The sequence below is a fragment of the Choloepus didactylus genome, chromosome 1 (genome assembly GCF_015220235.1).
Source record: "Choloepus didactylus isolate mChoDid1 chromosome 1, mChoDid1.pri, whole genome shotgun sequence".
NCBI lineage: Eukaryota > Metazoa > Chordata > Mammalia > Pilosa > Megalonychidae > Choloepus > Choloepus didactylus.
In genome coordinates, this window is record NC_051307.1 from 190,408,900 (window position 1) to 190,435,049 (window position 26,150).

Genomic DNA, 26,150 nt, shown 5'->3' on the forward strand with positions numbered 1-26,150 from the left:
GAGATCATCCAGCTTAGTTTACCATGATTTTTATAAAAAACTCTCAACCCAGGGCTGGCCAGAAGGCAGGGAGGGCTGCAATGTGTTCCTAACGGAATCAAGGAGAGTTCCAGGGACTGACTGGCTCCCAGGACCCCGGAGAGGAAGCAGCACAGACAATATGTTAGAGCTGAAGTCAGTACAGGGTCCTCTAGCTCCGAGTGAGAGGCTGGAAGGGGACAGCCACACCAGCTCTGTCCCCAGGTGTGTACAGAGGGCCTGGCTGGCTCAGGGCGGTCCCCAAGCCTAGTCCTGGAGGGACACCTTCACGAAGAGCGTGGCTGACGGATGTTGGTCTCCATTCTTGGACAAGAGGTGGATATGGCGGTATCCTGGCAGACAGATGGGCAGTAAGGTGGAGAGCAGCAAGGAGCAGAGAGCGAGCATCCTGGTCACTCAGGAAGGATGCTTCAAGTGCCAGCCAGCCCCAGCCCAGGGGATGCCAGGCCCTGCCCCCACCTAACCCTGCCCCACCCTTCCCTTCGATACCCACTCACCCTGCTTGAGGCTGTGGAAGGGGATGGTGCTCTGGCCAATGAAGTCATTCTTGGAGGAGGAGTCGTAATCTTCCACCACGAAGCGGACAAGGGCAAGCTCAGGCACAACCACCCTGAACTCAAACTCCGTGTCCCACCACGGGTTGAAACCTAGGGGTACAGGCACTGTGTCCACAGCATGGACAGTGGCGCCAGTGGCTGGGCCCACCCGAGGCCCAGCACCTACCATTATTGGTGACTACAGCAGTTTGGCGGCTGGCCATATCCTGGGCCACGCCATGGATCTCCACTGTCACCTTGGGGTCTACAATTGAATTCTTGTTCTTGTTGACTTTTGGTAGCTGCTGCCCCGAGATGACCTGAGCAAAGGCATGGGACAGTTTGGTCTTCGGGAATGGTATTGAGTAGGAAGGGTGGCCCGTGGGCACCTGTCCCTCCTGAGCCCTGCCATACCCTAACGTTGAGCTGCTTCCGAGCCCACCAGGGCCCCTGAGCCAGGGCACGTGGGTTGAAAGTGGAGGTAGGGTCTCGCAGGAAGGCAGGCTTCAGCACGTACCCACAGGCCCCGTTGTCCCGGAAGCGGCCCTGGTACACGTCCATCTCCGGCCCAGGGGTCTGGAAGTTCAGGGCCACTAAGGCAACACAGGGCAGACACAGGCTGTGGGCTGGCCTTGGAGGCTCTTGAGCCCAGTCTGCTCAGGGTACACTGAGGCCTAGAGTCACAGGGTGTGTCAGAAGCCGGGTCCGTTGCCTCCCTAACTCAGCCACCCCACTGATCACATATTCAATTTCTGAAGTTGGAATTCAAAGGACTGCTGAGATAATGTTGGCATTTCAGACTTGCTGGTGAGGTGCCTGGACTACCGACCTCTGAGCCCACAAGCCCCAGCGGGACCAGACTTCCCCCTGCGTGGTCTCTGAGGCTCCAGACCCCAGCCCTGAGGACAGAAACCCTCATGCAGGCCTCCTCCCAGCCCCAGCCAGCCCATACCGATCTGGCAGCCCCCGTTCCACATCTCCACGGGGCTGTAGTTGGAGGAGTCTGTTCTCCAGCCAGCAGGGTAGATCCTGCTCAGGTGCCCCACGTTGTGGCGGACCAGGCTGTTTCCTGGAGGGGGTGTGGGTTAGTCAGGAGGGGAGACCTCCTGGTGGGGCCCGAGCCCCTCCCTGCCAGCTCTGCCTGGCAACTCTGGGTGACGTCCTGAGGGGTGGGGAGCCAGGCCTGGCCCTGGCCAGCCCAGATGGTCAGACAGATAGACAGCAACCTTGGGATACAGGGCATGGGCTCACCCGATTCCAGGAGCATTCGGAGGGCACGGTTCTCAGAGAAGGACGCCATCTCGTAGAAGGCCTGCCCCGGGGCGAAGCCCCCAAAGTGAACACTCTTGCAGTAAATGACCATGTCGGAGAGCTCCTTTGCTAGTCTGAGCGTGTCCTCCTGGGAGCCATGGGGAGGCCCCGATTAGAGTCAGAGTTGGGACAGGATGGGCACTGAGAGCCAGAATCCCAGAGACAGAGAGACAGAAAGACAGACAGAGAGAGGGGGGCAGAGGGTCTGAGTGGCAGTCGCATACATCCCGTGGGGTAGTGGTGGGATAATGCCAGGGGAGGGCCCCAGGGCTGCCCCAACCCCCAGTTCCCTCTCAGACCCTGGATTTGTTCTGCACTCGGCTCCGCACTGCCTCGTCCTCCATCTCAGCAGCCTCGTCCTCATCTGACACATCAGTGGCCTCAGGGCCACCTTCCCCTCCTGGGGGCAGGAGACCCCCAAGCTTCTTCCCCTTGAGCAGGATCTTCCCCTTCAATTGCTGAGGATGGAGGGGCAGCGGATCAAGACCCACCTGGCCTCCCTGTCGGTCCACCTGCCCTCTTCTCCGGGAGCCTTCATCCCCACCGCCTACCTCAGGGGAGGGCAAGCTGGCAGTGACCCCGTCCAGCGGCCGGTCCAGCAGCATGGCGCCCAGGATGCCGCGCAGGTGTCTCGCCATCACGCGCTGCTGCTCGAGGCTGCAGTGGTTCTCCAGGGACAGGATGACAGGGTAGGGGGACGCCTGGAGGCCCGAGGGTGCATTAGGAGGGGTGGACACCCCTAAAATCCCCCTCCTCAACCTGCCACCCCGGGGACACGCCTACCTTGAATGCATAGTCCCGGATGGCTCTGAGCACGTCGCAGAAGAGGATCTTGGAGGTGAATGTGTAGCCGTGGTAGATGATGGGCTCCTGGTTGGGTCCATCCCAGCAATCGAGCTCCAAGCAGCGGCAGCCTTTGCACAGCGCCCTGCGGGCAGGGGAGGCGGCTAGGACCTTCCGGACTCCGCCCACCCCGCCCGGCCCCGCCCCCGAGTTCCGGCCCGGCCCCGCCCCGGGCCCCACCGGATGTAGGCCTCGGTGCTGCTGGGCCCGGTGAGCTGGTCCTCCATCAGGTAGGTGTTGTGCGAGGAGGACACCAGGTAGTGGCTGAGCGGCTGACTCATGTCCTGGTAGACCCGCCGGTGCGCCAGGTCGAAGGCGCTGCCGTCCGCCGACAACAGGTACATGAGAAAGCCGTCCTTGGTCATCTGCCGCTGCGCCCTGGCTGGGAGGGAAGAGGCCGCCCGTCAGGGCCCGTCAGAGCCGTCGCCTGCCAGCCATCTCCAGGGACCCAGCTCCCTAGCCCCGCTGCCTCCCTGTCCTGAGCTGGTTCGTGACATGCCATGGAAGTACAGTGAGTTCGAGTCTCCGGACCAGACTGTGATTCCCGTAGGGTGGAGCCCTGTCTCCTCTGATCCCACACTGTGAGGTCTCCCTGAGGGCAGGACCTCATGTCCTCCTGCTCTGTGTCCCCGGACTGGAGCCCCCTCCAGAGCAGGGCCCCGTGTCCCCTGTTCTGTCACCTCTCAGAGATGGGCCCAGGATGAGCACAAAAAAGAAGCAAGAAAAACGCCTTTCCTACCACTCTCTATATATTTATTGGGGGCCAGGGGTCCCACTAGAGGAAGAACCAAGATGCAAACTGAGGCCCAGAGAGGGGTAGTGCTGCTAGAACCATCTCCCTTCTGCCTGCTTTAATGCGGAGGGCAAATACTGCCAGGAGGGCAAGGAGCTCTGGGGCTGGCTGAGATACTGTCCCCCACCCTGTTCCCTCCAGCTCCCTTCTCTCGGGCCTCATTCTCCCCAGAAGTCCCCCAGGGCCCTGGGCCTGCAGGCTGTAGTCCCAGGCCAGGCCCTCACCAGTCTCGCTGGGCTCATAGCGCTCGATGAGGGAGAGGGCCAGTGCAGTCCCTGCCCCCTCCTCCCGCTGCTCATGCTGCAGAAAAACCACCAGCTGATCCACTGACAGGGTCTCCGCAGAGCCCGCGGCCTCTGTGAAGATGCGGTCGATCTCCTCTCGCTGGGTCAGCATCTTGTAGAAGGCCTCAATCTCTTCATCCTCCAGAGAGTCTGTCTTGGAGTGGTCACATTCCTGTGAAGCCAGGACAGCTGAGTGGGCAAGGCTCAGAGTGGGCCTAGGTCCAGGGTCAAGGACCCTGCTGCCACATGGACCCAGCACCTCACTTCCGGCCTCACCCTGAAGATCTTCCGGGCATAGCTGTCATCCACTTGGATGTTGAGCTCCTTCAGGAAGTTCTGCAGCTCCTTGAAGCTCATCTTGTTGTCCTTGTTTTTGTCAGCTTTTCGCAGGCAGGAGTGAATCCAGCTGGGCCAGAAGTAAGGAAAGAACCCAGGAGTGCTGGTACTCCCCGAGGCCCCAGCCTGAGCTGTAGCTCCGGGCACTGGGCTGAGGCCACCTGCAGACACTGTTTCAGGGACAAGACCTGGTGACTTCTTTGGAGGAAAGTGTTACATCCTATTAAAGGGTCTTTTTCTATTTGCTAGCTTGGAGACCTTTCAAATTTTTGAGGATAATTTTCTTCTCATTATAAAAAGGCTCACGAAAGGTGAAATCACTGCCCTCCCCCCTACGTGGGATCAGACACCCAGGGGAGTGAATCTCCCTGGCAACATGGAATATGACTCCCGGGGAGGAATGTAGACCTGGCATCGTGGGACGGAGAACATCTTCTTGACCAAAAGGGGGATGTGAAAGGAAATGAAATAAGCTTCAGTAGCAGAGAGATTCCAAAAGGAGCCGAGAGGTCACTCTGGTGGGCACTCTTACGCACAATTTAGACAACCCTTTTTAGGTTCTAAAGAATTGGGGTAGCTGGTGGTGGATACCTGAAACTATCAAACTACAACCCAGAACCCATGAATCTCGAAGACAGTTGTATAAAAATGTAGCTTATGAGGGGTGACAATGGGATTGGGAAAGCCATAAGGACCACACTCCACTTTGTCTAGTTTATGGATGGATGAGTAGAAAAATAGGGGAAGGAAACAAACAGACAAAGGTACCCAGTGTTCTTTTTTACTTCAATTGCTCTTTTTCACTCTAATTATTATTCTTGTTATTTTTGTGTGTGTGCTAATGAAGGTGTGAGGGATTGATTTAGGTGATGAATGTACAACTATGTAATGGTACTGTGAACAATCGAAAGTGTGATTTGTTTTGTATGACTGCATGGTATGTGAATATATCTCAATAAAATGAAGATAAAAAAATAAAATAAAATAAAAAGGCTCACTGTAGAAATTTTAGAAAATACAGAAAAATAAATAAACAAGCAATCCTCTATAGTTCTACCACTCGGTGATAACCACCTTTAACATTTTGAGGTATGTCCTTCTGGTTTTCAATATATAATATTTAGTCAACTTGGCTAAAGCACTTTAGACTTATCTTATAAGAAACAAACCACTGATTAGAAGGTAGGGATATCACATGCAAAAACAAAGCCCAGAACAAGTCGCCATGATTAGGGAATTTCAATTCCCACTAATCCTTCACCTCTGTCTTCTCTTCTCTCAGACTGGAACCCTGAGGAACTAAAGAAGGGGTCTCTGGAGGGTGCAGGCATCCCAGACAATACAGTGCTTTCCAAAGACATTAGAGAGCTAACAATAGAACAACAAGGAAACCTCAGGATCACTATTAAAAAAGGGACAGCATGTTTTTAGAAGAAATCACAAAGGAAACAATATAATTGATGCCATGTAAACTTTAAAATTTTTCTGAGGATCAGATAAAGTAAAAACAAAGTCATCCTTCCGACAGGTTGGGGGAAACATCTGCAGCAAACGCCTAGAAGATTTAATTAAAAAGAAAATAGTAAGATGACCTAATAACTAAATTTGCAAAGGAGACAAACTGACCTTTTGCAAACATCACTAGTAATCAAAAATATTAAATTTTTGAAAATGAGATGTAATTTCTTAAACTATAAAATTAGCAGTTTAAAAGTATGATACTCAGTGCAAGTAAGTGCGGGGTGAAATGGACACTCTCATCCATTACTAGGAGAAGGTAACTTGTTACAACCTTTAAGGAAAGCAGCATAGGGATAGCTAAGATTTTAAACTGTTTATATCAATTAACTCAGTAATTCTGAGGAATTGTTGGTAAGGAAATACTCCTAAATACAGAAAAGGTTTTACGCACATAGCTGTGCTTTGCTGTGTTAGTGTAATAATGAAAGACATAACATAACTTAAATGTTCAACACTAAAAGAGTGCATCACTGATTTATGGTACATCCACTCAGTGGAATATTATACAGTCCTTAAAACTGTTAATAGAGACTGTAATAACACTGGGAAATAATTATGATGTAATGTTACACAGAAAATGGATACAAATATATGGTTTCCACTATTTTAGGCAAATGTGTCACTAGGCAAACTGAAATACAGAAAAAATGATTAGGAGGAGAAGGACCCAAATATCAACAGTTTCTTGATAAGTTGTGTCTTCTGGGCCTTTAAAATTTTAATTCTAAGATTGTTCCTGTGCCAGATAAGCCCTGAAACTCAGAAGTACCAGTATCTCCCAGAACATCAACCAGTTGCATTCCCCTATCCCATAATGTTGACATCCCCTTTTTAACATGAAGAAGTTAGAATGGTCATTGCCCAAATATCCCTGAAGATTGGGAGAATGATCAAATGAGAGGGAGGAGTTGTAACAGAGACGTTAGGACTCAACAAATGACTATGACTACTGAATCATTATATAAATATTTCTTTTTAATTTCTAATGTATTAGAACAGCCAGAAGGAAATATCTGAAATTGTGGAACTGTAACTCATACTATACTTTGAAATTTGCTCTATAACTACCTGCTAAATTGTATTTTGAAATTTATCACTTTTCTGTATATATGTTACATTTCACAATAACAAATGTTTTAAAAATTGCATTCTAACATACTAATAGTTTCCAAATATTCTTTTTTTAAATATATATATTTACATGAATATGTGGAAAAAATAAATATGGCAGACTGCCAGGTGAAAAAATCAAGTTCTCAGTGGTCCAGCCAAGCACAAGGTCCTCATGCTCATTGCTAGTCAGTTGGCTAGGACAGCTTTATGATCTCAGGGTCTGGGCAGTAGGACCCTGCACAAAGACATGCATGGGAAAAAGATTGTCCAAGGACAGAGCTGGGCAAAAAGGAGTGACTATGGCCCTTTAAAGGGTGTTAGGGATAGGGAAAGAAAATTTGGAAAATATCAATATCTTAGAATGAAATTTTAAAGGCCCACAAGTGCCCCAGAATTGGACTTCTTAGAAATCCCCAAATCAGGCAGACATAGCCTTGAGAAATAACACTTAAAAGTCTTTGAATTACTCAACTCACACAGAGGACACTAAAAGGGCTCAGAGCATGCCCCCTAAGGGAGCTGGATATATGCTAGCTGAAATGAAGAATCTGAAAATGAAATTAAGAAAACAATTACATTTGCAATAGAATCAAAAAGAATAAAATAATGAATAGATGTAACAAAAGAAGTGCAAAACTTATGCTCTGAAAACCGTCAAACACTGTTGAGGGAAATTAAAGAAGATCTAAATAAATGCAAAGGTATCCCATGTTCATGGATCAGAAGACTTAGTATTATTAGTGGCAATACTCTCCAAATTGATCTACAGATTCAACACAATCCCTATTAAAATCCTAGCTGGTTTCTTTGCAGAAATTGACAAGCTGATCCTAAAATTCATAAGGAAATTCAAGGGAACCAGAATAGCCAATCTTAGAAAAGAACAAATTTGGAGAATTCACACTAACCAATTTCAAAACTTAGTACAAAGCTACAGTCATCAAGACAGTGTGATACTGGCATAAAAGGAGAGATCTATAGATCGACGAAATATAATTAAGAGTCAGAAATAAACCCTCACATTTATGGTCACAAGTGGGCCAAGACAATTCATTGGGGGAAAGAACAGTCTTTTCAATGAATGGTGCTGAAACAACTGGATATTCACAAGCAAAGGATGAAGTTGTACCCCTACCTCACACCACACACAAAAATTAACTCAAAATGGATCAAGGACCTAAATGTAATCACCAAAACCATAAAAGTCTTAGCAGAAAACATAGGAAGAAGTCTACTTATATGTAATACCAAAAGCATGGGCAACAAAAGGAAAACATAAATTGGACATCATCAAAATTTAAAACTTTTATGTATCAAAGGAAATTATCAGAAAGTGAGACGATAACATATGGAATGAGAGAAAATAGTTGCAAACCGTATATCCAATAAGAGTTTGATATTCAGACAATGCAAAGAACTACTACAACTCAACAACAAGGAGACAAACGACCCAATTAAAAAATGTGCAAAGAACATGAACAAACATTTCTCCAAAGAAGATACAAGAATGGCCAACAAACACATGAAATGATGCTCAGCATCTTTAATCATTAGGGAAATGCCAATCAAGACCACAACAAGGTACTACTTCACACCAAATAGGATGGCTGTTATATTTTTTTAAAAAAAGGGAAAATAAGTGTTGGTAATAATGTGGAGAAATTGGAACCCTTGTACATTGTTGGTGGAAATGATTTAGCCACTGTGGAAAACAGTTTGGCCTTTCCTCAGAAAGTTAAGTATAGAATTACCATATGGCCCAGCAATTCCACTCCTAGGATACACAAAAGAATTGAAAACAGGTGCTCATATAAAGTACATGTACACATGTTCATAGCAGTGCTATTCACAAGGGGCAAAAGACGCAAACCACCTAAGCGTCCATTAACCAGTGAACAGATAAACAAATGTGGTATATACATACAATGGAATATTATTCAGCCATAAAAAGAAATGAAGTATGGTACATGCTACAAGGTGGATGAACTTTGAAGACATCATGTTGGGTGAAATAAGCCACCCACAAAAGGACAAATACCGTGTGATCTCATTTATATGAAATAAATAGAACACGCAAATACATAGAGGCAGAAAGTAAATTACAGGTTACCATTGGCTGGGGGTGGGTGTGGGAAAACAGGAGTTATTGTTTAATGCATAGAGAGTTTCTGTTTAGGGTGCTGAAAAAGTTTTGGTAATGGTTGGTGGTGATGGTAGCACAATATTCTGAATTTAGTTCATATCACTGAATTGTACACATGAAAGTTCTTAAAATGGAAAATCTTGTGTTGTATGTTACCGCAATAAAACTTTTTAAGAAAAAACTTTTTTTAAAAATACAGCATAAGAAATTTAAAGATAGGAGTGAAGTACTGATACTACAATGTGGTTGAACCACCAAAACATTATGCTAAGTGAAAGAAACCAGACATAAATGGTCACATATTGAATGATTCCATTTATATAGAAGATCCAGAATATCTGTCCTAGAGACAGTATCCAGATTGGTAGTTGGTTGCCTGGGGCTGGAGGAGTCAGGCAATGGGGAGAAACTGCTTCCTGGGTATGGGGTTTTACTCTGGAGTGATGGAAATGTTTTGGAACTAGATGGAAATAATGGTGCACAACATTGTAAATATACTAAATGCCACTTGAATCGTTCACTTTAAAATGGCTAATTTTATGGTACGTGAATTTCACCTCAGTAAGTTTTTCTTGATTAAAAAAAGAATTTAAAAATAGCCTATAAAAAGTTAGAGCTGGAGCTGGTTCCACTCTATTCCATGTGTACTAGACGCCTGATCAGCTTGAACCACAGACTAGTATGGTGTAGGGGAACTGGATTGTGCAGTTAATTCATTTTAAGCTCACAGGCTGGCCTGGGGGAACTTGATCACTCCCATAAGAATGGCACAGGGGTGTACCACGGCTCCCCAAATTCCCAGAGGGAAAAAAAAGTAGTAACTCTAGGAAACACAATTAAAATGTCCAAGACTACATCCCCCGTTGAAGCTGCTCCCTTCAGGCTCCCCAGCCCCCCAACTCCATGCTGGTTGCGTAGGGAGGAAGAGGGGGCTGCTTAACTGTCTGGCCCTTGGGTCCTGAGGCAGAGCAGGCCAAAGCAGGCTCCAAGCACCTCCCCTGCTTCCCTCCCAGACCCAGGCTGCCCTGGAGACAGCTACTACCAGTGCAGTCAGGCTCCTGGACCCACCATCGCCACCCCAAGGATACTGTTCCAGCTTCTGCCGCTGGTCCATGGAGCCCGAATGGTGGATGATCTTACGCAGGCCCTGCACCCAGTGCCGGGCGTCATCTGGTGATGAGGAGATAAGGTCCAGTGTGTTGCGCTGGTCCTTGAAGACGATGGAGAAGCAGCGGTCCTCAGGCACGTCACGGGCAAACTTCTCCATGCCCTCAGTGCGGTGTCCCTGCCGCACCTCCTGAATGTCCTCGATGGAGACTGCAAGTGGGGACAGGGGTGGGGCCCAGAGAGTCATGACTCGCCAGTCCCTGCCCCTGACACACAGCTGCCTCCGCACTGGAGGGCAGCAGAGCTTAGAGACAGGGCCGGGGCTGGAGCTCAGGCAGGAGCCCAAGGATTCTGAAAGAAAGAGAAGAGAGGCAGGGGGACAGACAGCATGGGACATAAAGGAGGGAGGAGGACAGAGGCTGAGGTGGAGATGGAGTGGGGCAGAGTGGGCAGAGCGGCAATGCACAGGGAGAGACAGAGAGAGAGGTTTTAGGGCGGGATGGACACCCGGGCCACCAGGCCTGCTGTCTCAGCGACAGGAAGGGAGCAGGGTCCCAGGGGAGGATTGGGTAGGGTTCTTAGAGGGAGATAAGAAGATACCATTATGGAAGTTGGGGACACAAGTCTTTCTGATCATACTTGACTTTGGGCCTGTCCCCACCTCACACAGCCAGAAGAGCCCCAAGGCCCTTCTCCTGTTTGCTCAGGAGACTGGAACCAGCCCCAGTCAGCCCTCTGGGGGCAGAGGGAGAAGTGCCCTCATCAGAGGGTAGATATGGCCCTGTCCTGTGTGTGTCTGCATGTGTCCTGACCTCAGAGAGCCCCTTGGTGGCAAGGGTGGAGGAAGGCCCCTGGGGGTCTGAGAGATTACATCGTTGGGAGCCGGGGAGAAGGCCTTCCCTTCACAGCCCAGCCTTCCAAGCTTCAGGGAGAGGCAAGGCCCTGCCTGCACCCCAGCCCCTGTGTGCCCTCCATGGCCGGAGCCCATCCTACCAGGTTCATTCTGGGCCTCCCAGCAGCAGGACCCAGGCTCTGCCCCTTTCCCACCCCCATCCTGAGCCACCCTCATCCATCTGCCCTAGGAGGCCCAGCCTCCTGTCCCTCCCTGTGCCCACCCCCACTCTGAGTGCCCAGGGGCCTCCCAGCCACCTGCAGCCCCACGTGAGGCTGGGCAGCGGGCTCTGAGGAGTAGGACACGTGAACTCCCCAGGCCATCTGGGGTGCAGAGGCTATCCCTGCTTAATCCCTCCACCCGCAGCGTCCTGTGCCCCACTATATCCCACACCAGCTGCAGTTATAAGTGAAAACAGAAAGCCTGAGATACAGAGCCCCCCAGGGCAGCACTCCTACCCGCACCAGAGAGAAAGTCCAGATGCCTTCACTGCTGATAACACCCTGCCTGCCTCTGGGAACCAGAGCCCACGGGGCCGAGGGCAGGATAGGGAGAGATTCAGGGAGCAGGAAGCAGAGCCAGAGAGATCTGGGGCAGGGGGTGGGGGCAGCTCCAATCCTCCCTCATCTGCTCTCTGCCTCTCCAGGTGTCAGTGCCCACAGTCTCACTGCCCACCCAGAGATGGGCAGCAGCCAGTGGGCCCAACCCAGGACCTGTCTCCACCACCTCTGACATGGAAGACAGCCCCTTGTGGCCATGCTGGCAGACTCCATGCTCCTCACTTGAGCACACCTGGCTCCTCGACCCTGGGCCTATCACCCTGAGCCTCTCCTCTCAGGGTACAGGCCCTTCCCCCCTGTACATTTGCTCACATGGGGTCTACTGCTTGGACTGCTCTTCCTGCCCTTTTGCTCACAGTTGTCCTGGTGTGGGGCCCGCATCTCACCAGCCCAAATGGGGGTTCCTGCTGGCAAGGCCTGGGTCTCTCTCTCCTCTGTATGACCCCACACCCACCCCCCATCAAATGCAAGCACATGCTGGGGAGCCGTGCATGTGTGGTGAGTGGGCTCAAGGGAATCCCCAGGACTCCGAGTCTAAGCTGCCCCGTTCCCACGGTGCCCCCACCCATGATCCCCAGGGCGGGCCCACCAACATATAACAGGAAATCCCCTATCAGGGCAGGAGCCCTATGAAGGAGTCTGTCTGGCGCCACAGACAGCCAAGGTCAGGCAGTCACTCCTGTGCTTCTGTGGCAGTGGGCTGGGCTGGGGCAGACACAGGCTCGAGTGGTTTCCTGAGGGTGCTTCAGGACCCCCAGCCCCTCAGACCCTGCCCAGCCCTGCTCAGAAACCTTTCATGGCCCACAGCCCCAAAGACTCAGCACCGCTCTCCCCCACCTGCCCCTGCTCCTGCCCTGCCTCACCTCTCAGCCCTCCACAGGCCACAGGCAGGCAGGCTGTACCTTCTCCTATCTTTGTCCCCAGCATCTCTAGACTTGGCAGACACGTGCTGGTCAAATGTTACCCTCAGGCACCCATTCAGAGGACACCCTTAGTAAGTTGACCCTCCCCCTCCCTATGTCAGCTGTGTGGTCACGTCCAGGGCTGACCCTGCCTCGCTGTAGCCAAGGGTGGGGTGAAGGGAGGAGGCCTGCCAGGGGTCTGAGCTGCAGTGATCTATTGCAGTGGCCAAGTGTGGTTATTTAAATTTAAATTAATTCAAATTAAATTAAACTAAAAATTCAGTTCCTCAGTCATACTAGCCACATTTCAGATGGTCAGGAGCCACTGGTGGCTAGTGGCTATCACATTGCAAGGCGCAGATACAGAACTTCTCCACCATCACAGAAAGTTCTTGGACGGCATTGGTCTAAACTTTTCCACCAAGTAAATGTGCAGAGATATGGGAGAGGGACATCTCATTTTACAGATCTTTAGGAGTTCTTGCCTTAAAGGGCAGAAGTCAGCAGAGCTTCCTCTCTAAGGCGCTCTCCATTGGCAAGCCTCAGCTTTGAGCTCCTAGGCCTTTTCAGAACCTTCCAGACCCACACCCTTGAGGGAACTCCCCAGCTGTGGACTGTTCTGGGTGAACCAACTCTGCTCCACCCCAACATCCCTCATATAGTCCCAACCCAAGGGAGGGGTCTGCTCCCTGTGGCCCCACCTCACACCCTGGCCAGTGATTCCCGGAAGTGTCTTAACTGCTTCTGGACTTTGGGCCTGGCTTTTGTCCTCACCCCACCTGGAGTCCTAGTCTTTCCAACTTCCCTCCTTCCCACTACTGCCTGGGCACGTACCTGTGAGTTCAGGTAACATTGCCCAGCTCCCTCCTTACTTCTGAGCCTCGCTTGCCCCATCTGTGGTCATGGTTATGTATCCCCCACCCCCTCGAGGCTTTAGTATCTCTATCTGTGGTTCTCATTTCATGACTGCCCTCTCTAGCCCAGAACAGGCCTCAGTTTCCCTATCAGTGGTTTAACTGGCTCCTCTCCTCCACCCCAACCAGTCTCAGTTTCCCCATCTCTGGTCTTGGTTGCATGACTGACCAAAGATCCATCAGGCCAGGCCTCAGATTCTATCTGTGGTCCTGGTCCATGATTGACCTCCAACCCTATACCATCCTAGCCAGCCTCCATTTCCCCATCCAAGGCACAGGATTCTGCCCCCTGCTGCCTGCCCCTGGGCACTCACACAGATGGGTCTCTGGGGTCCGCATGACCTTGCGGGACTCCTGCCAGATGGTCTTGCAGTCTTCCTGCAATTTGTAGAAGCGCTCTCTCCGCCATGAGCTGGACTTCACCTTCAGCAGCTGGCTGCCCTTCAGCAGTGCCTGTAGGTCCTCATCATTCTGCAGGCCTGGGGGACAGAGCAGACAGGATGACATCTCCTCCATCAGTGTCTCTGCTGCCCCAAATCCATATGGCCATGCCCACCCCCAGACCCTCTCAGAGTCCCCTTTGTGCCAGCCTCATCCTCTCCTTGGTCCTCTGTTCACTTCTCCCTCCTTCACCCATGCTCCAACATGCTGCCGGGACCCTGCCTCCTCCAGGAAGCCATCTCTGATAGCCAGCTGAAGTGGCCATGCCAAACCTTAGAAACCTGCCCACCCAGGGCCTTACTTTATACCCTGTGACCTGCCATCTTTAGCTGAATGATGGGCAGCAGCTGGTTCCTGGGGGTGGGGACCAGCTCCCTAGGATATGGCCTGGCTTGAAAGATGTGATGGACCCCACCTGGTCACACTTAGGGTTCAGAGTGAACTGAAGGAAGCTGGGACCACAGGGAGACCAGGAGAGAAACGGGGCAGACACAGACGGGAATTGGACCCCAGAGCTTCATGGAACCTAACAACTTCCCAGCTCCAGTGGCTCTGGAATTACCCCTGCCTGGGTTCTGCTGTGACCTGGTAAGTAACTTCATGTTAATGGACCTCTGCTTTCCTATCTTTAAAATGGGAATAATAACAGTACCCCCCTCAAAGGGAAGTTCTGAGGTTAAAGGAGATGATGTGTGTATCTGGGGAGGGTCCTGGGCACTCAGCAATGACAGTTGTTCTTGGCATCAACACTGGTTGCTGTGGGACCCTTGTGCCCATCCCTGCCACCCCTGCCCCAGCTGTCCCTACTCCTGACTTGAGCATGCCTGAGTGGGTCTCTGATCCTTGCCCCTGGAAGAGAGAGATGAGCCTGCTGCCCCTGCCCTTCGCTGCCCACCCCCATCCCTGAAGGCCTAAGGCACAGTGCAGCCCTTTCAGAATCTGAGTGGGGCCTGGCTCAGGGCCCCACAGCAAGGCCCAGAACCCTGACTGCTTGCCCCCTTCCTGCCCAGCTCTCTCGCTGCTCTCAGAGACCCAGGCTGGGCCTGAGGTGTGGGTTCCCAAAGATATGATGACCACTGTCCTACCAGGCCCAAACAGGAGGCTCCAAAGGGGCACCAGGCCCTGTTTCCTCAGAGCCCTCATCCCAAGCAGACCCTGCACCAACTGTGGTCCGAAAGGCTTAATAAGGGAGAGACACCCCCCACAAACACCCTCCTGGCCCACCTAAGTAATATAGTTATAGATATAGGTAAATATAGAGATAGAGATACATCCATAAACGTTAGAGATAGAGAGAGAGATTCATACCACCCTGGCTACCTGTGGCCCAGCAGCCAGCTCTGTTTCGAGTCAAATAACCACCTCACTTCTGTCCCCCAAACTACATGGCCTTTCAGAAATCTTTGTCCTGCTGCTACAACAGAGTGATGGCATCAGGGACCCTGAGGGTCTAGTCTGAGTAGCCTGGGCCTAGGCATAAGAACAGATCCCTCACAAAGCCACAAACTTTTCTTTTCTGAGCCCAGACCCCCAATCCCTGATAGCCTCTCCCACTGTATCCACACCTCCACCAGCCTACCACACACACCCATGGGACTTACAGAACCTTCTGGACCACTTCCCCAGGCCTTGTTACCCACATCCTCTCCAACCCTTCCCAGTCTTCTGCTTCCAGTAGAGTCAGAACCCAGTGCTACATGCCCCCACCCTCCCCCCACATGGCTTTAGGCAACTCCCTTCCCTCTCAGCGGCCTCTGTCTCCTCATCAGCACTGGGGTGAGAACAGCGTTGGAGAAGGCAGGTCTCTCTTGGCCTCCTCAGAGGAAAGTCTGATGCGACCTGCCCCCATCTTTGTCCCAGGCCTCCCAACCCCTCCCAGGAGACCACTCTGCCTTAGCAGAACAGTTTCCCTTCAGACCAAGGGAAGGCCTAGTGGAGGAGAAGGGGCTCCCTCAGGATGTCCTAAACTGTTGGCTGTGTCTGTCGGGCCCAGGACAGGAGGATGGGGAAGGGGCCATCTCTGGCCTCTGCTCAGGGAGCCCATGTCCTTTCTCAGGCTGAGGTACAACTAGGCAGGACATCCCCTTACCCTCTGCCTGTCCCCCACCCCCGCCCCAGCTGGGCATACATCAGGACCAGTCACTGTCTGACAACACAGATGGGAATGGAGGGGTCGGGAAGTAGGAAGGTGAGACCCATCTTCCAGTCCTGGAAAACACCGTGAGGAGATGACATGTTCATCCTGCCCTGGAGCCGAGCTGCAGCCCTGTCTGCGGTCAGGCAGAGAAAACCCCCCTGCCTGCTGCTATGGTTTCTGGAATGGAGACCTCAGCCCCAGGGTGGGCTTTGATAATTCCAGAGGGTTATAGCCACTCCCCTCCAGGCCACTGGGGAAACTGAGCTGGCATCTCTGTCTCTTGAGCCCTAATTAGGGCCCTTTTGATTCTGAGGCCTCTGGGCTGCCCACCCCACCACCTTTACTCCCTCAGCCCCCAGAAAGTCTGTAGGCACCCCTTGCCCAGCCCCACCTACCCAGCCATAGCACCCTCTCCTCCTTTGTGGGGTGGTGGTGGTGAGGGTTCTCTGAGCTCGGGGGCATCACCAACCTGCCCAGCTAGCTGCAGAGTGAGGTGGTCACTGAGGAGTGTGGAGGGTGCTGTGGATGCTAAATGGGAGGTGGAGGGGGTGCCAGGAGTCCTACCCACATACCGAGGGCAATGCACAATGGAGACATGCTGGGCTTGGGTCCACAGCAATACACAGAGCTATAGCCACATGGATTCAAAGTCACACACCCCACACCACCACACTCAGTCACACACTGCCACACACAACCTTGAAGAGACAATGAGACTCACTCAGTGATATACTGCCACTCAGAATTACACATTGTCACATGGAGTCACACACAGCCACACGTAACAACATACAGTGCCAGAACATCATCAAATAATGATAATAGCATCCACCATGAAAATAATAAATATTTTTGTGAGATACTGTTCATAACACATGTATTTAATCCCAACAACTCTATGAGGAAGGCATGATCATTATTCCCATTTTACAGATGAGGAAATTGAGACTCAAGGAAGTTACACAGTGGAGTCAGGACTCAAAAGCAGGCAGCCTGCCCACAGGGCCAGTGCTATGAAACATTACCTTATACAGCCACCACCCAGGGACACACTGCCTCCGAGAGAAATACTGTCAGACAATCCACATAACACAGACTCCATAACAGGGTCAGTCACCCTGAGCCACCCACTGTCACGTCTGTCACACACAGTTACACAGCATCACACTGGATCACACACCTTCACGCTGGATCACACACAGACACCTACAGTGCCACATCACACCATTGGTTAAACTAGCAATGCACACATCAGTGCTGCACAGCAGCCTAGATGACCACATAGGAGGAAAGACTCCATCACCCTGAATTACACTCTGGGTCACCCACTGTCACACTTGTCACAGAGGTGCACACATTTACACAGTATCACACTGAATCATAATTTTGTCTTGCAGATCATCTCATGGAGTACACAATCATAACCAGTTACACACATATCCAGTGGTACCAGGAAATGTATAAACGGGAGGGGTTAGCAGTGGTAACTGGGAGGGCGTTGGAGAGGCTGAAGGAGATCACAAGGTGGGGTAACTACTTTCCTCCCCTCTCCCAGCAGGCACCCCATTGTTCCACCATTGCAAACACAGCTCCAAAATGGGTCACACACTCACAGGAATACCAAACAGGTCCAATCAAAGACTCGAGGGCAGGTGGCCCCCAGCTTACAGAAATGTGTTCTGCAACCTGCGCCCAGCTGCCTTCCCGCTCCCCGCATATCACGGTGGCCCTTGCGCCCCTTACCCAGCCTCTGTCCATTGAGTGCCGCCACCTTGAGGCTCTGCTCCTGAAGATAGAGCTCCCTAGAGCGGCTCCCGCTCCGGACCCCCAGGCACTGCATGTCGACTTCGCAGTGCCCCTGCCTCCCGCGGAGCGGGGCGCAAGACAGTGCAGCCTGCAGAGCCAGCCCGCCCCAGGGGGCGGGACCACAGCCCTGGAAGAGAGCGGGGGCGTTGTCCAGGCTTGGGTGGGCGGAGCTAGAGAAGGAGGCGGGGCCGCAGGGGCAGGGCGAGAGGGGGTGAAATCCGAGTGGGGGGGCGGGGCCAGACCCTGGGAGGCGGAGCAGGGGAGAGACGGGAATCCAGCCGTGGGTGTGGAGCCAGAGCCCAGGAGGCGGGGTGGAGAGGGAGGGGCCGGGCCGGGAGGCGATTGGGACAGATCCATAAAGACGTGGATCCGCGGCAAAGCCAGAGCCCCAAAAGAGGGTCGGAGACGAAGCCAGAGCCAAGGAGGTGGGGCGAGGGAGGGGCCGTGCCTGGTAGACTGAGTTCAGGCAGGGAGCCATTGCCCGGGAGGCGACATGAAGGTAAGGCTCTATACCAGGAAACCGTCCTAGGGCGGAGCCGAGCCTCAGAGGTGAAACAGGGGAGGATCCTGCACGCGGAAGGGCGGAACCTCAGCTTTGGAGGCGGTGTGGGGGCGGGGCCAGGGCCGGCGATAGGGGGCGGAGTCAGGCCGGGGGGCGGAGCGTAAACCGCGAATTCTTAACACCCGCTCCCAGGCTGGCAGAGAGCAAGAAGGGCGAGGTCGAGCCAGGCGGAGGTGAAGAGGGGGTCACGGTGGGCCTTGGCTGGGACGGCGGGGTCTAGCGGAGAACGGGACAGGAACCGCCCCGGCGGAGCCGAGGACGGAGCCTGAGTTAGACAGCCGAGCCCGCCAAATATTTTACCTCAATTTCTCAACGAATTCATTGTGACTCAGCTTACTGTTTCTTCACTGATGAACGTCAAGCAGGCCTGTTTCCTTCCCTCTTGAGTGGGGTAATCCCCAAAGTTCCGGACGTGAATGAATGGAATTCTTGAAAAAAATACTGATCTTAAAATGTGCCCATTAACGCAGGCTTGCGTTGATGAATAGTTGAGAAGGACTGCAACTTTAAACAAATCTGTGCTGCCAGCGTGCTCAGGAACAGTGGCCCTTTCATGCACATTATAGTTTCCCTTTCATGCACTCAGCAAGTATTTACCGAGCCCCTACTGTGTGCCAACATCAGGGCACCTCCCAGAGGCCTGACTCACTCCTCTCCTTTTTACTCTCTCTGCCTCTTAATAATTCTTCCATTTGCTTCACTGCAGCTCCAGTCACCAGCATCGTCAGTGAGTCACTGACAAAGCCAGTTATTAGACAGACAAGCACAGCAATAACAACAATAAACTAAAGCGCAGAGAGACTTGTCTAAGGTCATGCCACAGGGAATAAATCACGAACAAGGTTTGTATAGTACACTGATAGCTAAAATATAGTTACAGAGAAGCTGTCCTTCAGCTGGTGGGAACAGAGAGGGGGACGGGCAGAGAAGCCTCTATTATAGAGACACCATACAGAGGTTCTTAATCAGGGAACCAGGATCCCCTAAGGCTTCAGAGAGAGAATCACATTCCAATATAATTTGTTTCCTTTGAGTTGCTATGTATTTTATTTTATGCATTTTAAAACATGATCCTGAGAAAGGGACCACAGGTCAAGTGGTCTATGGCACAAAAAAAATTAAGAATCCTGAGGATCAGTATGTGTTTGTGTAGCACTGGCCTGGAACCCTAAGGACTGACAGCTTTGAAACATAACTAAGGTGGGTGAAAGCTGGCGACGCCAACTTGCTAGGATAGGTCTGGAACCATCATCTTTTGGGGGTAATGGCTTTTTGGCCAACCCAGCACTCCTACAGCCAATAGTGTTTCATCCTCACAACATCCCGGTGAGGTACTGCTGTCCCATGGATGAGAAAACAGGCCCAGAGAGGCAAAGGGTCCCACCCTAAGTAGAGGCAAAGCTAGGACTGGAGCCCAGGTATCCTAGGACCAAGATGAGGACCCTCCTGGCCTGTCTTCCATCTTTACAAATGCTAGTTCTTGCAGTAGAGCTAGAGGGACGGGTTGTAGGAAAAGTGAGTGGAAGTGGATGGGTTCATAGAGAGGAGAGCCCTGGGAAGAGATGTCCTTTCAGGCACATCTGGGAACCTACTAGAGAAGCCAGCTCAGGCCTGGCCAGAATGGAAGGACAGCAGAGGAAGCAGGGTGAGGGGGTGGGGGTGGAGTGGCTGAGAGCCAAGAACATCAAGTTGAGGGCATCAGAGGCCCTGAAAGGAGCCCCTTTGTTCTTTGTTCTTTTTTTTTAAATACAGTTTTATTGAGATATATTCACATACCCTATAATCATCCACAGTGTACAACCAACTATTCACAGTACTATCATCATATAGTTGTGGATTCACCACCAGAATCAACTTTTGAACATTTTCTTTACTCAAAAAAAAATAAAAAATAAAAATAAAAGTAAAAAAGAACACCCAAAACATTCCATCTCCCACATCCTACCCCATTTTTCTACTCATCTGTCCATACACTAGACAAAGGGAGAAGGATCCATGAGGTTTTCACAATCACATTGTCACACCATGTAAGCTACATAGTTACACAATCATCTTCAAGAACAAAGGCTACTGGGTTGCAGTTCTACAGTTTCAGGTATTTCCTTCTAGCTATTCCAATATTCTAAAAACTAAAGAGGGTTATCTACATAGCGCATAAAAATGCCCGCCAGAGTGACCTCTCGACTCTATTTGAAATCTCTCAGCCACTGAAACTTTATTTTGTTTCATTTTGCTTCTCCCTTTTGGTCAAGAAGATTTTCTCAATCCCACGATGCTGGGCTGGCTCATCCCCAGGAGTCATGTCCCACATTGCCAGGGAGATTTACACCCCTGGGAATCAAGTCCCACGTAGGAGGGAAGGGCAGTTAGCTCACCTGCCACATGGAACCCCTTTGTTCTTGAGCCCAGTTCTGACCATATTTTCCCTGCCCAGGAACTACCCCATGGTGACCCCCCACTTCCCAAAGAACTGGAAGGTGTGAACAGGGAGGTAAAAACAACTCACAGGATGTGGGAACTTGGTGGGTGGGCCTCCTGCAGGAATACAGTACCTATTGGATAGGAGGTATGTCCTGTCTTATAGGTATAAATAAATTCAACCCTCACAGAAACCCTATGAAGTATTTGTGTTATTACCCCCATTTTATAGATGAAGAAACTGAGGTAAAGAGAAGTCAAGGGATTTGTCTGAGATGAAAAAACCAAGACTTGAACTCAGGCAGTCTGCCTCCAGATTCCATGCTTGAATACTACACTGCCCCTGCATGCATCTGGGGCTAGGACATATGAGGACTTCTCATATTTAGGAGGGTTCTGTAGTCCCCTGGGTCAATGGTGGGAACCCACAAGGCCTTCCTATAGCAGAACTGACTGCCCAAGCCAGAGGTTGTGGTCCTATAGCACATGTCCATTGGCCTGGGACCCGCATTGTGAGAGGGGTGCAGACTCTGCAATGGAAGGATAGACAACATGGAACAGCACAGGACACAGTGACACACACCCCCACCCCCACCCCCACCCCAGGTTCTCTGCTCGCCATCTGCTTTAACAGGGAGGACAGAAAGCAGTTCAGGGAGTTGATTTTGGGTGATAAGCTAGAAGTGACAGGGTCTTCAGGGAAAATAGCTAGGCGTCACAGTGTCAGTGCTGGACAGGGTCAGGCATTTGGGAGGCAAGTCTCAAACATGATGGGCCACAGCTCAACACCCTGGTGGCCAAGCCCATGTCACAGGGCTAGGAGGCTCTGACTGAGGCTTCATGAGGGATTCCCAGGGAAGATGCCAGGGCTGCTCCAGGAGAGAGATTGGACAAATGTACAGACACATGAGGAAGGAGCCCATTCCAACATGAATTAAGCCATGCCAGAGGCGATGAGAGGGCTTTTAGGAGGTCTAAGACAAGCAGAGAAGGGGTGGCAGTCTGCAAAGTGAACAGCCCCAGCTAATGAATGGATGGTGAGAGAAAAAGCATGGGTCTCCACTGTGATCCTCTGAACTGCCCAGCCTCCCTTCCTGCCACTCTGGCAGGAGTGCTAGGATGACTCTGGCCTGAGGAGGGAAGAAGGAGCACTGAAAGGGGCAGGGATCCCATGACCCATCTGGATGATGTTGCTTGGAGGATCTCGGGCTACTGGAATGAGGGCAACAGCTCTGGGCACAGGTGTCTCTGGGCCACAGGGACCAGCTGTATGTAAACTGGGAAACAGAAGACACAAGACAGACTGGGGATCTGGCTTCTGGGAACATGTTGGAGTCCCACTGACCTCCAGCAGGTCTCTAGTGGAGGGCCACATGGCTCTGCTCTTCTCTTTCCCATCTATCATCTCCATGAACGGTTAAGATGGATGTGTGGTGGGCACTAGAGTCTCTAATCCCAAGGATACTAGAGAAGAAAGGGAAATATGGTTGAGCAGCAACTTGTGTGAGAGGGGCAGAGTTTGCTGAGCTGTCAGATGATCTGGGGGACAGTAGAGCAAGGTCCTGGTAAGAGTGGCACGAGCAAAGAGATGCCATGTCCAGGTTGGGGGTCTCACTGGGCCAGAAGCCCTCCAGGCTTTGCAGCCAGGAGCTGCCCCCTCTGCTGGAAGGCCAGCAATAGGACAGGGAGCTGGCCCAGACTCTGTGCCCAGGTCCAAGGAAACAGACCTCCACTGGACAAAGGACGGAAATGCAGGCAGCTTGAGCTGAGACTCAGCCCTGTCAAGCCAGGACGGTCCGCAGATGGGAGACTCCACCTGCTCCTTCCAGGCTGAGCATCACTGACTATGATTTCTACTCTGGGCCAACTTGGCACACCTCCTCGCCCCACCCCTCACCGCCTGCCACACCCGTGCTGCCTGACGCTGTCCAGGCATGCAAGAGCTTTGGGGATTTTCTCGGGGCGGCCCAAAAGGGGAGAAGCAGGGAGAACTTGGTCATTCCTGGATGTCAGTTCCTTGCCTCCTCAGCCCCTCTGTGCGTACCGGGCCGTGGAGCCCAGCTCTAAGTGACGGCAACAAGGGGGAGCTCCTGGGACTGCTAACCCTCATGCACGCCCCCTAGGCCGTATCTGGATGACAAGCCTGGAATCGCCCAGGGTCCTGTCCGGCAATCTCAGCCCCGGGAGTCGCAGGCCGAGATTTCTGCAATCCCGCAAAGGAGCTAAGGGGAGGACCCGAGGAGGAGCGGAAGGGCGGCCGAGGGAGCTGGGCGCCCCGGGCCCAAGGTGGGGAATGGCTTCCCGCGGCATCCGCCCTTGCAGAGTCTCCCCCCCGCGCGCCGATCCGTCACTTACCGTGCAGAGTCAGGAAGTCCCGACCGGAGTCCATGCCCGACGGGCAGCGCGCGGGGAGAGGGGCACCGCAGGACACACGTGCGCGGCGACAGCGCCGGAGGCCTCGGGTCCCAGCAGAGCACAGTGGAGGGACTCGACAGAACTGCGGTGGGAGGACGCCGAGAGTGGCCCCGGACTCCGCCCCTCCCCCAGCCAATCCGCGCCCCCGCCCCCTGGGCCCGCCAACCCGCGTCTCTCCCCGCCCAGTCCCCGGAGCCCCGCAGGGAGGGCGGAGGTGGGGGCCGGGCAGTCGGGCCCACTCTGGCTCGGGCCGGTGGGTGCGTCCCGGCCAGAAATAGCCGGATCGTCCAACTTCCTCCGCAGCCGCCGCCAACGGGCTACGGGCCCTGTTATTACAGCGGGCGGCAGGGCCCCACGCCCTGCCTGCGGGCGCCTCGCCCGTGTCGGGGCGAGGGTAGGAAGAATCCGGCGCGGTCCCCTAGAATTGACCGCGTAACCTCCGACGCCCAGCTCGACTGCTGCGTAAGAGATCCGCGGCGTCCAGGATGCTCCCCACGGTGTCTGCTTTCCCTTTTGCCAAAGGTGGGGACCGGGTCGACTTAGGAGGTCCTCGGAGAGGAATACCTGGGCTTGTCCGGTGGACACTGGCTGAGAGGTTTCTAACCCTAGGAGCGCCTTGTGGGGAAGGGAGGAGGTGGCGAGGAAAGTTCTCAGCAGGCTGGTGGAGGGAGCTCGGCTTTGAGCCCTTCATACCCCGAATCCCTGCTGATCTGTGCATGGGGGCCAGGGACAGATGTGGGGTTTGGGGCGGGTGTGTGTGTGTGGGGGGGGGGTTGGGGCTGGTGTGTGTGTGTGTGTGTGTGTGTGTGTGTGTGTGTGAAACCCCCAGGGTCACAGCTTCGGGTTGCTCCCAAGGGACTGTCTGGGCAAGGGGCCGCTAGGTGGATCCCTCAACTCTGGTAACCCAAACACTCATTTTTTAGGGTGACTGAGACACCCGGAGAAGGTCTGTGAATCCTGGTAACCTCCACTCCTTGGAAGAGCCAAGCTCCGGAGGTAGGGGAGCCACTAGAGAGCCTGCCAGGATGGGGGGGAAGGGGGGTGCTGGGTCCCCCAGTAAAGCCACCCCAGCTCCCTGAGACAGTAAAGCAAATGTGAGAGTCTGGCAGTAGTCAGTTGGACTCCCTCCTGGAGGAGGAGGGCTGTCACACTCCCAGCCCCTCTTCCCAGGACAGTAGGCCTAGGTGGGTTGGAATACCATGGGAAGGGAGTTGAGTGACCTGAGGGACAGGTCTTCCCGGTTCTGAGGGTTGAGACTGAGTTCAGGCTTTGGAGGCTTTGGAGAGCACCACCCACGCTGCACACCTCCTCCCCTGCTACACAGAGCGGGGCTAGACCCTCCTCTGCCACTTGCCACCAGTCCTATCCTCTAACGGGAGCACCCCTGTCTGAGCCCTCTTTTCCCTTCCCCTCTGGGTCCATGAGCAAGCCCACATTGCCAGGCCCCACTTTGGATACCCAGCCTTTGGGCAGGGAGGATCTGGGGGTTTCCATCTCTACTCTTACCTATCTCTCTCCACTCTCTCCTAGGGCAAGACACACACCCCCATGCCCACCCTCTGGGGGTTTCTCTAGGCTTTGAAGCCTACCACTGTGACCTCTGACACCTCTGGAAACCTGCAGACTCATCTACTCAGTAAGTCAGGTCTCCTCATGCCCTACTCCTTTTCCCCCGGGCAGAGGCACAATGAAATTCTGGCACTAGGCGTTAGTTGACATGAGTGGTTTCATCTTAATCGTCATTCCTATTTATTCCCGTCATTTCCCAACTCTCAGTCCCAGGCCCAAAGCAGGGCATCAGCCCGAGACCCTCATTCTCCCTCTGCCCCAGATGCTTATGGTGGGGGCTGCAGCCAGGGTCTTCCTTTGCACACACCAAATCCACCTCACATAGGCCCTCTTTTGGCCTTTGGCCCAGATGTGGGAGCTGACGCCTCCTCCCTGGCCTGGGGTTGTCAGGCAGGATGGGCATGGCTGACTCAGAGGTGCTACATGAGGCCATGTTCTGCCAGAAGTCAGGGTTGGGTCACACCCTGCTCAGAGAAACCAGGCTACTGCTCTGATCTGTGGGTCAGCCCTCACCCTCTACCCCGTCTCCCCCCCTGTCTGCCTCTCCCACTCTCACACAGGCTGGGAGGCACTCTGCTTGTTTCTTTTGGGTATAAGCCTGTGTGGGTATGACTGTACATAACGATGTGGGTGGGGGCGGGATGAGAGGCCGAGCAAGCAGCTTCTGACCAAACCATAAAGTTGCTGGATTCTACCCTCTCTACTCTCAACTCCCCGGGCCCTCCATGGGTCCAGCCCTGGCCAGATGCCTAAATTACCATTCTCAAAACCTAGCTCTCAGTTACCACTGCAAATTGCCCCTGAGATCCTGTGACTCACAGGGCTTTGCGGCAGGCTTGGTTTGGGTGCACAAAGACCAGTTCTCTAATGGTGGAGTTTCAGGCATTTCACCACCCACAGACTTCACTGTGTGTGTGAAGCTCTGGGGGATGGGGGTGGGGCTTCTGGGATGACTGGAGACAGGTGAGACCTAATGTTAGGGCCAGTGTCTGCCTCAAGTCACTTTCCTACCACCCTCTCTGGAACCCCTGGGGAATGGGGAGCATCAACCCAAGAATGCTCATTTATTTTCAGGGTTGTCAGACTCCAGGTGTGCTGCGGGGCTGGCCCTGCCCAATCCCTTCCCCATGAAGCTCAAACCAAGCTCCAGCCTGAGAGCCAAGGTGGAAAGGTTATTCTGCCCCCTCTCTGCCTTTAGAGCTCCTGTCCCAGGGCATGAGGGTGAGGGCACCATTTAAATCTTGGCCTGCAGTTTCCTGACTGAGAGACTCTGAATAAGTCACTTTACCTCTCTGAGCTCTATAATCAGGAGCCACAGTCATCCTTGAAATCCGCTGAAATAACAGATGTCGAGTGCCTGGCATAAATAAGTGCCTGCTGGAGGGACATGAGCTAGAGTCCCCTCTACCTAGAGCTGTCCTCTCTATAGACCCTGGTGGCCACAGCCTGAGGCTCTTGATCTAAGGACAGGCCACTGCAGCTTGTGAAAGACATTCCAGGGCCATAAA

At 52.7% G+C, this 26,150-nt stretch overlaps 2 protein-coding genes across 3 annotated transcripts in view; one reads left to right on the forward strand and one right to left on the reverse strand.

Annotated features, from left to right (window-relative positions):
- Positions 1–13: 13 nt before the first annotated feature.
- PLCD1 (phospholipase C delta 1) lies at positions 14–23,198 on the reverse strand. Of its 2 annotated transcripts, none has more exons than XM_037847368.1 (15): positions 23,014–23,198; positions 13,609–13,773; positions 10,008–10,236; positions 4,083–4,212; positions 3,747–3,978; positions 2,910–3,111; positions 2,670–2,814; positions 2,438–2,587; positions 2,186–2,344; positions 1,827–1,974; positions 1,528–1,644; positions 990–1,168; positions 763–895; positions 537–686; positions 14–371 (listed from the first exon to the last, which is right to left on the reverse strand). In XM_037847368.1, exons 1-15 carry the CDS (start codon positions 23,045–23,047, stop codon positions 286–288), a joined length of 2,259 nt encoding a protein of 752 aa, XP_037703296.1. In that variant the 5' UTR covers positions 23,048–23,198; the 3' UTR covers positions 14–285. The 2 variants fall into 2 exon arrangements, with proteins under 2 accessions (XP_037703296.1, XP_037703295.1); XM_037847367.1 differs by lacking the exon at positions 23,014–23,198 and adding an exon at positions 17,616–17,841.
- Positions 23,149–26,150, forward strand: part of DLEC1 (DLEC1 cilia and flagella associated protein) — a 96,490-nt gene continuing 93,488 nt past the window's right edge. The window contains exons 1-3 of the mRNA XM_037847358.1: positions 23,149–23,595; positions 23,997–24,069; positions 24,604–24,709. The gene's annotated coding sequence lies outside the window, so the exon portion shown is untranslated. The remainder of the gene's footprint in view (positions 23,596–23,996; positions 24,070–24,603; positions 24,710–26,150) is intronic.

Bases quoted from the DNA above. Each gene is read 5' to 3' on its own strand.
- PLCD1 (XM_037847367.1), bottom strand. From the start codon at position 17,712: ATGCAGTGCCTGGGGGTCCGGAGCGGGAGCCGCTCTAGGGAGCTCTAT. The intron at 13,774-17,615 runs GTAAGGGGCGCA...TCTGTCCCCCAG, and splicing joins ACTCAATGGACAGAGGCTGG to GCCTGCAGAATGATGAGGAC. The intron at 3,979-4,082 runs GTGAGGCCGGAA...CTGGCTTCACAG, and splicing joins ATGCCCGGAAGATCTTCAGG to GAATGTGACCACTCCAAGAC.